General features: G+C 41.2%; 1 protein-coding gene across 1 annotated transcript; it reads right to left on the bottom strand.

Annotated features, from left to right (window-relative positions):
* Positions 1-5,144: 5,144 nt before the first annotated feature.
* Positions 5,145-11,554, bottom strand: A4GNT (alpha-1,4-N-acetylglucosaminyltransferase). The gene is made up of 2 exons (XM_002759581.6): positions 11,122-11,554; positions 5,145-5,822 (listed from the first exon to the last, which is right to left on the bottom strand). Exons 1-2 carry the CDS (start codon positions 11,527-11,529, stop codon positions 5,208-5,210), a joined length of 1,023 nt encoding a protein of 340 aa, XP_002759627.1. The 5' UTR covers positions 11,530-11,554; the 3' UTR covers positions 5,145-5,207.
* Positions 11,555-12,517: the final 963 nt, after the last annotated feature.

Here is a 12,517-nt window from a genome sequence, read left to right as displayed (position 1 = left end):
TTTAGGTCAAAAGCGTATTGTTGGGTTTTCTGTGTTGATGTATAGATAGGCAGGCAGGGGGATTTTACATAAAATCTGGTTTGCCGATTTCTCCTGAATAAGAACCTGGCAACAAAAGACCTGCCCTCCAACATGTCTAGAACTGGCAGGATCTGAGAGGAAACTTTTTCTTAGGCAGATCCTGCATTCTAGCCCAAACGCTGAAAAGATCACTTGGAAGGAAGTCTGAGCACTTACCGAAGAGACCTCCTTGCTCAGGAAAAGGTCTCTTCAGCAGAAGTGAAAATGCGCAGCTGGATGAGCCTGGCCTAAGGTGCGGTGGGCTGGCTGTGATCTGGCCAGTCATTGGCTGGCAGTGATGGGGGTGGGATCTGGAAGGAGCTGCCCCAGCTGCCTCCTACCTGGACTCTTACCTTTTGGAGGAGTGATTCTCCTTTGGCAATTTGATGAAGCCCATACCCTTTCCTCAGAATGACTTATTGTTATTGTTGTTGTTGTTGTTATTATTATTATTATTATTATTATTATTTTGAGACAGAGTCTCGCTCTGTCACCAGGCTGGAGTGTAGTGGCACAATCTCAGCTCACTGCAACCTCTGCCTCCCAGGTTCAAGCCATTCTCCTGCCTCAGCCTCCGCAGTAACTGGGACTACAGGTGTGTGCCACCATGCCCAGCTAATTTTTGTATATTTGGTAGAGACAGGGTTTTACCATGTTCTTCAGGCTGGTCTCGAACTCCTGACCTCGTGATCCACCTGCCTTGACCTCCCAAAGGGCTGGGATTACAAGCGTGAGCCACCACACTCAGCCTAAGAATGGTTTTAAATGCACAAAGTAAAACACATAATTAGAGAGGGCATCAACATATTGAAAATATAGCTATGAAAACATAAGAAAATATGTAAAATAGCATTTTTGTTTATTAATGGATTAAATGGCAAGACCTAGAATCTGATCTAAAAGTAGTAAGAGTGTAAACAGTATTTCAAGATATCTGTAATAACTTTAATGTGATAGAAAAAACTAATAGTTAATGACAAAGTCACAGGTTCTACTAACACTACTGTGGTTGGTGGCCTACATTCATAATTGAAAGAAATAGTACATTTTGATTAACAGCTAGTAAAAATAAAGTTGTAAATTCCCAGTCCCCCAAAATCTCTTCACAGGCCCCCAAATTAGTAATCCCTGCCCCATTTCACCAAGGAGAGTGAGTCATTAACTTTGCTTCTTAGTTTAGAAGATACCTCTGTGATTCAGGGTCCTGACAATTCTTTAGGTGAGAGAGCTTTACGTTTATTTCTTAAAGGGGAGCAGGGTGATGGAAGGGTAGGTAAGCATGGCATGAAACCCAAAAGAAAAAAAAAACACAGGATTACACAAAATTTTAAAACATATATTGTGAAAACATCCTAAATGAGGTTAAAAAACAAAGAACAGACTAAAAAATTGCAGTGTAATGATACAGTATTAGTGACATTAATTTATAAAGAGTGCTTATAAATAAATGATAGAACAACCCAAAAGAGTGGACAAAAGATGAGATAATTCATAGAATAAAAAAAATATTGCCAGTTAAACATGTAAACAGCCTTACCAAAATGGTCATAAAAATTACATGTTTTAAACTATTATACTGGCCAAAATTAAATAGTTGTTTTAAATTGGTGAAAAGTGGGAAAATGGGCAGTTTCAAACAGCCTTCTAGCAAAATAATTTGGCAGCATATATCACAATTTAAAGTCCTCAAAAAATGTGGGAATCAGAAGTTTTTGCTATAGTATTATGTGTACTATTAAAATTAGAATAACCTAAATATCTATCAATTGAGTAGTGATTGAATAGATTATGAATCATGTATTCTACAATGAAACACTATGCAACCATTTTAAAGAATAAAGTATATCTTTGTGTGCTAATGAAAAAAGGTACCTAAGACATATATATTTTTAAAGTGAAAAACAACATACAAATAACAGTATCTTTTTTTTTTTTTTTCTCTTGTTGCCAGGGCTGGAGTGCAGTGGTGCAGTCTTGGCTCACTGCAACCTTCGCCTCCTGGGTTCAGGCAATTCTCCTGCCTCAGCCTCCCAAGTAGCTGGGATTACAGGTACCCACCACCATGCCCATATAGTTTTAGTATTTTTAGTAGAGATGAGGTTTCATCATGTTGGCCAGGCTGGTGGTCTCAAACTCCTGACCTCAAGTGATCCACCCACCTCGGCCTCCCAGAGTGCTGGAATTACAGGCATGAGCCACTGCACCTGGCCATAACATGTATCTTATTATTCCATTTATGTTTTTTTTAAACTATATATATAAGAAACTCAGGAATGGTATTCAAAATATTTAACAAGTCTGGCACACATACCAATCAATCAGCACTGATGTTGGCCCTTACCCTGGAGAAAGAAACTAGACAGGCCTGTTGAATTGTGCAAGTCCAGGGGAAAAAACAAGGACAGACAAGGTGGCAGTGTAGGGTACTTGGAAGATTTCTTACCAATAAGCATGAATATATATGCAGAGAAAAAGTGAGAGGTACATACAAACCTAACAGTAGTACACAAGAGGCACTTTCACTTTTTGCCCCACACAATCCTATTTGAAATTCTAAAATGAGTAGGATTTGAAAAAAAATTAATACAGGGAAAAACATCAGCATGAGCCTATTTGCAAAACGTAGGCTGACATAAATGCATGGCATAGATTCACGAAAGGCCAGAAGGAATCCAGGGTTATCTGGGGTCCCAGGAACCTCACATTTCTTACCTCTTACTACTCTTGCCATCATCATCACCACCATGTTTTGAAATATTCTTTTCCACTAAGCAAACTGAAGTCATTAATTAACACATTACTACTTTATTTCCTACATTTTTTATTAATTAAAAATATAATTTACTGCCAGGTAAAGCTCCCTATAAACTTCAAATTATCATTAATGTCAAAATAAATTTGTATGTGTGTGTACATGTAGATTTATTTATTTATTCATTTGAGATAGGATCTCACTGTATTACCCAGGGTGGACTGCAGTGGTGTGACCATAGTTCACCATAACCTCGAACCCATGGGCTCAAGTGATCTTCCTTCCTTAGCCTCCCAGGTAGCTAGGACTACAGATGCGCCACCATGCCTGGCTATATTTTTTTTGTAGGGACAGGGTCTTTCTGTGTTGCCCAGTCTCATCTCAAACTCCTGGCATCAAGCAACCCTCCCACCTTGGCCTCCCAAAGTGCTGGGATTATAGGTGTGAGCCAATGTGTGTGGCCAGTTCACATATTTTTGAAATATCAAAAATATTTCTAATCAAATCCTCAAAACCCTGGTGGTCAGGAGTGTTCGATAGTTGAACCATTTCTCCAGAAATCTGGTCATGCATTCTCCAGATGTAGAAGTGAGAGACAATGTATGTGTCCCTGCTTGTCTCTAAGACAGCTAGCCCTAGAAATCCTCCCCTGTGGAGACACTAAGGAGAGGTAAAAACCAGTAGTGGTTCCAAGGACACAACCCAGAGGACAGCCATCGGGTATGGCAGCAGGCCTCAGAGCCTGACGATGGTATCAGACATCTACAAGTCCAAAGCAAGTAGCTGTGAATAAGAAAGCTGGCGCAGGAGACATGACTTGTGAATGTTTTTTAATAAGACTGTCAAAACAGTAATTTTTCTTCTTTTTTTTTTTTTTTTTTTTGAGATAGGATCTGGCTCTGTTACCCAGGCTGAGTGCAGTGGCACAATCTTGGCTCACTGTACCCTCAACCTTCCCAGGTTCAGGTGATTCTCCCAACTCAATCTCCCAACTAGCTTGGACCACAGGCATGCATCACCATACCCAGCTAATTTTTGCATTTTTTTTGTAGAGACAGAGTTTCACCATGTTGCCCAGGCTGGTCTTGAACTTCTGGGCTCAAGTGATCCACCTGCCTCAGCCTCCCAAAGTGCTGGGATTACAGGTGTGAACCACAGTGCCTGGCCAGCTGTAATTCCTAAAGGGGGAAATATTCGAATAAAAGAGGGATAGATGGATATAGTTTGAAAAGGTATTATAGTTTAAATTTGAGGGCAAATGTAAACTTTTTTCCATAAAGCAAACTGCCAAAAGGAAAGTTCTAGAAAATCTTGGCTGGAAGTCTTTGCTGAAGAAATATTAATTCTCATACCTCCTGAAAAGAAATAATTTATTTATTTATAATTCACAAATACAAATTGTATATATTTATGGTGTTTTGAACATGACATTTTGAAATGCAGGAGGTAAATTTTTTATGTAAACCTAAAAAGGAAAGCAGTTTTAACTAGTCTGAGTTTATAATTTGCTTGTATGGGCCAATTATGACAGGGTTACTGTGTATTTTGGAAAGAGATAGGGTAGAGAACAGCAGACACCCTCAGCAGGGGAGGAGACTGTCCCAGGGTCATGAGGCCAGGGATTAGGATATAAGTGCTGAGGACCTCATCTGCTTGATTCAGTTGTATCTGCAGCATCTAAATCAATGCTTGGCATATAGACCAGCCTCAATTAATATTTATTGACTGAATCCGTTAATGAATGTCAAAATCAGGACTAGAAATCAAGTATCTTTTTTCCTCAGTCAATGCTCTAACAAGTCCTAGAATTAATCTTCCCATATTAAATAGAGGCTGGGCGTGGTGGCTCACGCCTGTAATCCAAGCACTTTGGAGGCCAATGCGGGTGGATCACCTGAAGTTAGGAGTTCAAGACCAGCCTGACCAACATGATGAAACCCCATCTTAAAAAAAAAAAAAAGAAGAAGAAATAGAACATGTAGCAAACTGGTAGCTGCCTATCCAGCACCCATTTTTTCTTCCTCCTTAAATTTCCAGCGTCTCTTGCAGCTACATCCCAGTCAGTGCAATGTAAGAGGAAGTGTTATATGGTACTTGCAGGAAGTCTTCACAAAATCAAGCAAGTGCACCTTTTCTCTTTTCTTCGTCCTACTGCCTGAAATGCAGACTTGATGGGTTGGAGGTCACGCAGCCACATGGACCATGGGTGTATGTTTTATAGCCAATATTATTTGGGATTGTTCTATTATAGACAGAGAAAACTAATCCTAACTGACATTTGGGTAACCCTCAGCCCACCCCACCCCCACAAAGAGACAGTGGAGATCAAGTGAAAGTGTCGCACTCCAGGAAATGTCCATTTCCACACTGCAGCAGCAGTAACCTAGTGTTGGCTCTATTTGTTACCTGGATGCAGCTCCCCAGTCACTGGCCCCTCTGGGCCTTGAATCAGGTCCTTGTAAGTACCAGGACAGTGCTTTTGGTAGAGATTTTCCACCAGTGTGTTGCTTCCACTAACCACAGCCCGCCCCTCCTGGTTCATGTAGTTCCACAAATGCAGGGCATAAGAGTCATTGAAGCTTGGATCTGTGTCCCACACTTCATAGTAGCGCCTCCACTCTGGATAGGAGATGGGGTAAAATCTTTGGGGGTGTAGGAAGGACATGTTCAGACACCTGAGGTCACTCAGCTCCCGGAAGTCTTCAAGTTTGCACCATACCCTCAACATCCTTGTCATCAAATCAGGGCCTTGATTGCCCCAAATGTCTGAATTGTAGTTTTCAACAAAATTTTCCATGCATTCCCACAAAAAAGGGTGGTGGGGGAGGAACCCAAATACTCCATTACTAGAGTATTGAGAATCCTGGGCAGCCAAAAAATTCTCTTCAGGGATGGGCCTGATGGAGATGACATCGGTGTCCATGTAGATGCCACCGTATTTCCAGATGATGGCCAGGCGGGATGCATCCGAGCTGATGTGAAGCCAGTTTCTCTCTGCACTGGTGTTGATCTACAGGAGCAGGTGCAAATCAGCCCCAAGTTGCCGGGGCCAGGGAGGGGAGTGTTAAACAAGTCAGCTTCCCAAAATCCTGTTTGCCACAAGCCCAGTTTTGCAAATTTACCAAACTTACCTCACTCCAAAATTTTTCATTTAAGTAAAAAGTTTGCAGCAATCAGTATCAGTGGGAAGGTTTTAGTGGCTTTTAAACATTTGATGAAATTGTTTTTTAAAAATATTAAAGCACTGGAAAGATGAAGAAATACAGAAAAGATTTCACAATGCACTGTATGAGTCATTCTTCAGCGTGGGTGTACATTAACTACAAATACGAAACCGTAGAGGAAGAACCAAATAAAGTCCTTAAAATGCTAACAACTGACAATGAAAAAAATCACTGTCTGCTATTTGAAAAATTGGTAAAAAGAGTCTTAAAATGTATGCCTTTGCTCATTTATTAATTCCTTTAATAATATTTATTGAGGGCTTATTACTATTCTAACAGTGCCAAATTCTTATTAAAGCCACTAAGGATACAGCAGTGAACAAACAGAAATCCCTACTGGAAGGAGACAGATAAATAAACAAACATTCTCTGTTGGATGTTGACAACAACTAAAAAGAAAAAAAAAAAACTGGGTGAAGGGAATGTGAAAGGGGCAGGGCAGCGCGCTATATTGCAGTAGTTCCTCCAGAAACTGGAATGAAGTGGGTGGGTGAACCATGCCCATATCTAGGAGAAGAGAGTTCTAGGAGGCGGGAACTCCTAGAATTCAACTATCTTTCAGTAGAGATTTTCCGCTAGTGCGTTGCTTCCTCCAACCACAGCCCTCCCTTCCTGGGTCATGTAGTTCCACGAATGCAGGGCCTAAGAGTCACTGAAACTCGGGTCTGTATCCCAGCAAATGCGAGGGTCCTGAGGCAGAAGCACACTCGCCATGTGCAGAAACAAGGAGGAGGCAGTGGGCTGAAGCAGAATAGAGGAGGGGGGGTAGGCAATGAGATCAGAATTGGAGAGGGGTGGGGAGGGAGGGCAGATCATGTAGACTGGGGCCAAGACTCAAGTTATTTGGAAGGTTTGGAAGAAAAAAAGTGATCTGAATTCATCTTCAAAGGGCCCCTCTGGCTGCCGTATGGAAATCAGTCTGGGGTAGGGTTGGTAAGTGGCAAGGGCAGAAGCAAAGAGGCAAGTTAAGTGTCGATTTACATAATCCAGACAAGAGATGATGGTGCTGACAGTGGGGGTGAAAGAAGGGTACGTAATGAAGATGAAGCTGGTCAGGATTCACCGATGGGCTGGATGTGGGTAGGAGAGAGAGAAGTCCCAGATGAGTGCAAAGGCTAAAATGTGAGCAAAACAGAAAATGACTCTAAAAAGAATAAAAATAAATCAGCATAATTGGCAGTGTTCCCATATGGAATGTTAAGATTTTGAAGAGAAAGAGAAAGCAAAATGTATTTTGTTTTAATTTTAAATACATTGGTTAAAAGATTAAACAACCACCCTTGGCTTTTGACAAAATGAACAGTCTTTAAAATTCTGCTATCAAGTCTAATGAAAGCAGATCAACTAAAACTTTGCAGAAATCTTCACAAGGTGTTAAAAATTGTCACATTGTGCTGGGAGCGGTGGCTCATACCTGTAATCCCAGCACTTTGGGAGGCTGAGGAGAGTGGATCACCTGAGGTCAGGAGTTCGAGACCAGCCTGGCCAATGTGGTGAAACCCTGTCTCTACTAAAAGTACAAAAATTAGCTGGGTGTGGTGGCAGGCACCTGTAATCCCAGCTACTAGGGAGGCTGAGACAGGAGAATCACTTGAACCCAGGAGGCAGAGCTTGCAGTGAACCAAGACCATGCCATTGCACTCCAACCTGGGTGGCAAAAGTGAAATTCCATCTCAAAAAAAAAAAAAGTCACATTGTTTACAATTGCCAAAAACCTAATAATAATAGCTAACATTTATCAATAATTGTCCTAAGCTCTTTATAATCTACACAAGTCCTCAAAAATAAGAACTATGGTTATTCCTATTTTTCAAGTTAAAAATTATGACCAGGAAGTTCAGTCATTTGTTCAAGGTAAGAGAGGCAGAGATTGAATTTGAACCGAGGCAGTCTGGCTCCAGATGTCCACTCAGTCAAACAAAACAAGATTTTGATAAAAATAAGTAAATGATTATTTGGTAAATTGGCAATTGTTAGTGAACAGACCCAGAGACATAGGATATCAAAAGCCACACAAAACTGGAAGAAGAAGAATCTGCCTTGATGAAGGCATTAGAGTAATAATCAACCTAAAACATAAGCGCTCCAATAGGGATGAGCAGCAGAAAGAGGCTTAGGGTTCTAGCTGCTCAGAGGACAGTCACCCATTCCCTCCTATGCCCATAGTTCTCATTCCTGGGCATCTTCAAGGGCTACAATAGTCCAGATCAATGCAACAAACCCAGTGGTCACAAGGAAGTGATGGCACCTTGGGTCTTTCCTAACAGGTGGCTCCCAGCTAACCTGCGTTGGCCTAATTGGGGAAGCCCATGCCACAGCCCAGCATCCTAGGGTTCTGTGGTGTAATCCCTGTAGATGTACAATCCTGCTGGCTCAGACAGAACAAACACTTAGGAGCTTTCCAGCTCAGAGCCCATCTTGCTCCTAAAATCCAATGTAGTAAAATAAGGTGCAGCTCAGAGCAATCTAAACTGTGTTCCATGGAACATCCGTGCCAAGAGATTATTTATATGTCACACTGAAAGAGGGTTCCATGCTTAGATAAGTTTAGGAAGTGATGGGTTGAATCCACTTAAATTTCTTTAATTCAGAATGATAAAGAGGCTTTAGTGTCCTTATGTTCGTGATTCATCTGTAAGAAAAGGATGAAGTATGCAACTTCTCCCAAAATAATTTGATTACAGATTTTTTTCAAGGAGATAAATACAATTTAGGCAGTGTGTTAGGTTGTTCTTGCATTCCTATAAGGACATACCTGAGACTGGGTAATTTATAAAGAAAAGAGGTTTGATTGGCTCACAGTTCTGCAGACTGTACAGGAAGCAAAGCAATAGCATTTGCTTGACTTCTGGGGAGGCCTCTGGGAGCTTTTACTCACAGCTGAAGGTGAAGCAGGAGTAGGCGCATCACATGGGGAGAGCAGGATAGAGACAGAGAGAGAGTAGGGGCGGGAGGGGGAGGTGCCACACACTTTTAAACTTCCAGATCTCAAGAGAACCCGCTCACTATCCCGAGGAGAGCACCAAGACTTAAGGGATCCACCCCCATGACCCACTTACCTCCTACCAGGCCCCACCTGCAACACTGGGGAATACAATTCCACATGAGATTTGGTGAGGACATATATTCAAACTATATCAAGCAGCATTAATCTCGCCCTGGTTATCAGGAAACTTGTAGAGTCCCAGAGCACCCTATAGCAGGCTAGCACTGAGAGCCACAGAGACCAAGCTAGGGTGTCTCCTCCACTCCCAGCAACTGCCTCCCTACCCCTCTGCCCACCCTGCCATGGCACAGGGCAGCACCACCTACTTGTTAGGAACTCTGCTGTTGGCAACTGCCAGGACCTCACAGTGGAAACTCAGTCCATGAACTGCCCCATCTCCTCCTGATAGGTCCCCATTTGAGGACTTCAGGGCTCTTCAGAAGGAGAGATAGGCACTTTGGGATCTAGAAGTCATTGGGGCCAAGAATAAAACTAACCACAAGGGCCACTCCCAGCCCCAGCCCTACCTTTCTGGCCCACCAGATCCCTCCTCATCAGGTCTATCACTTAAACCAAAAAATGTCTCCACTTGACAGCAAGTAGGTGCAAGCACGCCCTGCACCCAGGACAGTCCACCCAGTCCCCAGGTAAATGAGGTGGGGCAGGGAGTAGGCTAAATAGTGGCTACCGAAAGACCTCAGGTCCTAAATTCCTGGAACCTGTTATTGTTACCTTATATGGGAAAAGTACTTTGCAGATGTCGTTAAGAACCTTAAAATAGGGAGATATCCTGGATGGGCCCTAAATGCAATCATAAGTATCATTTAAAGAGAGACAGAGGGAGATTTTACACACAGAGGAGAAGGAGATTTGAAGATGGAGGCAGAGATTGGAGTGAGGGGCTGTTGGCCATAGAATGCTGGCAGCCACAGAAGCTTGTAAGAAGCAAGGGATCATCCTTCCCTAGGAACTCAGAAGGAAACACACCCCTGCCAGCACTTTGATATTGGCCCAGTGAAAATAATCTGGGACTTCTGGCCTCCAGAACTGTGAGAGAATGAATTTCTGTTGTTTTATACCAATATGTTGCCCAGGCTGGCCTTTGAACTCCTGGGCTCCAGCGATCCTCCTGCCTCAGCCTCTCCCAGTCCCTCAGTAGCTGGAACTACAGATGCATGCCAGCACACCCAGTGTGAATAGTATTATTTTTGTGTCAATTTTTAAATTACTTTTTGTTTTCTAAAATAATTTTATTTATAAAATCAACACATTCTCATCACTAAATTCACTCCTAATCCAATTATACTAAAACATCTACTATTAATGTGTTGTATAGTTCTTTCAGGTCTCTTTTTTTCGATAGATGTGTGTGGGTTTTTGCATAACTTAAATCGTTATAGCTATTATAATTACATCATATATAATTATATTATGATATAAGGTGGTTTTAATTCCATATTGTGTTATAGTCTTCATAAGATGTCAGTTTTAAAAAATCATAAAGCCTGCATAATGGAATCATTGAGTGGTTGTACTATAATTTCCTTAAGTAACCTGATTTCAACTCCTCTGTAAGAAAAATATTAGATTGGAATGTTATTCCCTTCTTATGGTTTGCTAATATGGGGATTACAAAATTCCTCCGAGCTCCAGGAGTTTCTCAACCATGTCTTAATACAACCCAATCTCATATCACAGCATTTCACAAAGCCTTCATGAATTTTCTACTTACATCAATTTCATGTTAAATATTGCCTGATTTCCACCTTAGGTGCAAAAAAAAAAGAGTGGATTTAAAACTGTAGTAAAAAATAAATGTCCAATACACCTAGAAAAGATATAAAAACTCATTCAGTTAAGAATAGTCTCCAAAGTAACCAAGATCCTAAAAGAAATAAGGCTAGAAGCAAAAGACACTAAAGATACACCTAACCTAAGTCTCCCCTGTTTACTTGATCAGCTTTCAGTGTGATAAAAAAGAGGGCCAAATGAGAGTCAACCCAAACATGGGTTCTAGTGCCATCTCCGACATGAGTCCTTACCCTCAGTTTACCCATATATATAATTCATCAACATTTTAAGTTCCCTTGTACACTTACTTGAGTGTACCATGAAAACAATGGTGTGTCTTCAAACAGCCTTTTCATATCCAAAGGGAAGAGAAAAACATTGTCTATTTCTGAGAGCAGGGAAAAAGCTGGGTATGTGGAGTTTGAGGGTGTCAGCGTGGAATCAGTGAGACCCTTCATAAAAAACGCCACAGGCCGCTCAGGATAAATCTTGGCAGCAGACTCTACAGCACAGGAGACCAAGTGGGGTGGCTCTATTCTCTCTGAGGTCTCTAGAAACACAATGCCACGTTTGTGGCTCAGGAGGGCTTCCGGCCCCTGCTGGGACTTGAAAGAAGGCGAGCAGAAGAGGCAGCTGGACTTCAGGGTGAACTGGTAGAGGAAGCCACAGGCAAGCAGCAGGATGACTGACAGGGAGAGCTGGAGCTCCTTCAGCATGTCCACTTCTCTGTGCCAGCCTGCTCTTTTAAATTAACACAATTAATTAAAAATCACAATTGCAAAACCTGATAAAGATGGCACATGAGAAAATGATTCATGAATATCATTTTAAAACTTAAATTTTAAAAATCTTAAATAAAATATGACAAAATCAAGTCCAGAAATATTAAAGAGAAAAATGCATCCAGGCATGGTGGCACATGCCTGTAGTCCCCACTACTAGGGAGACTGAGGCAGAAGGATCCCTTGAATCCGAGGGCTCAGTACTGGTTTGGGCAGCATAGTGAAAACCATGACAAGAAATTAAAAAAAGAAATGTGTGAAAAAGAAAAACGCATCATAGCCAATTAGGATTTAGCTTAGATTTTAAAATGATTTGACATTAAAAATAATTAGTTAATAGGGAAAACTATTGATAAAATGCATTATTTTAACAGATGAAAGAAGAAAAGCCATATAATTATTTTGGCTCAAGAGATGCCAAGAATGTGACTTTCACATCTATTCACAATTTTTTAAAGTACAAGGAAACTTTCTTAAGCTGATTTTAAACAGTGTCTACCAGAACATATAGCAATTATCGTACTCAATATGAAACATTTGAAACATCTCATTAAAGACAGGAATATGATAGGAATGTCCATTGTCATTGTTACTGATATCATCTAATAACTGTAATGCAATGAAACAAGAGAAAGGAATTTCTACTGTGAATATTAATATAGGCAAAAGTATCTCTAGTTTCAGAAAACATAATTGAAAAACTAATAGAACTAAGAAAAACATTAACCAAGGAAGCAAACTGAAGGCTAACGAGTTAAATAATTGCCAAAATCACACAATTAGCAAGTAGCAGAGCTGTGACTGTAACTTGCCTCCACCTGCCACCGAAGTCCAGGCTCTGAACCGTTACCTGCAGTGCTTCCCTCACCACAAGTGTTAGGTCTAACCCAGGAGAACACAGATCTCAATTCTTGGCAGGTCT

The sequence above is a fragment of the Callithrix jacchus genome, chromosome 17 (genome assembly GCF_049354715.1).
Source record: "Callithrix jacchus isolate 240 chromosome 17, calJac240_pri, whole genome shotgun sequence".
In the NCBI taxonomy this organism is placed as follows: domain Eukaryota; kingdom Metazoa; phylum Chordata; class Mammalia; order Primates; family Cebidae; genus Callithrix; species Callithrix jacchus.
This window is presented reverse-complemented; position numbering and strand designations above follow the sequence as displayed.

Coding starts and splice junctions, on each gene's coding strand:
- A4GNT (XM_002759581.6), bottom strand. CDS start 11,529: ATGCTGAAGGAGCTCCAGCTCTCCCTGTCAGTCATCCTGCTGCTTGCC. Junction 5,823..11,121: donor TGTTTTCATGGTACACTCAA/GTAAGTGTACAA, acceptor CTGCTCCTGTAG/ATCAACACCAGTGCAGAGAG.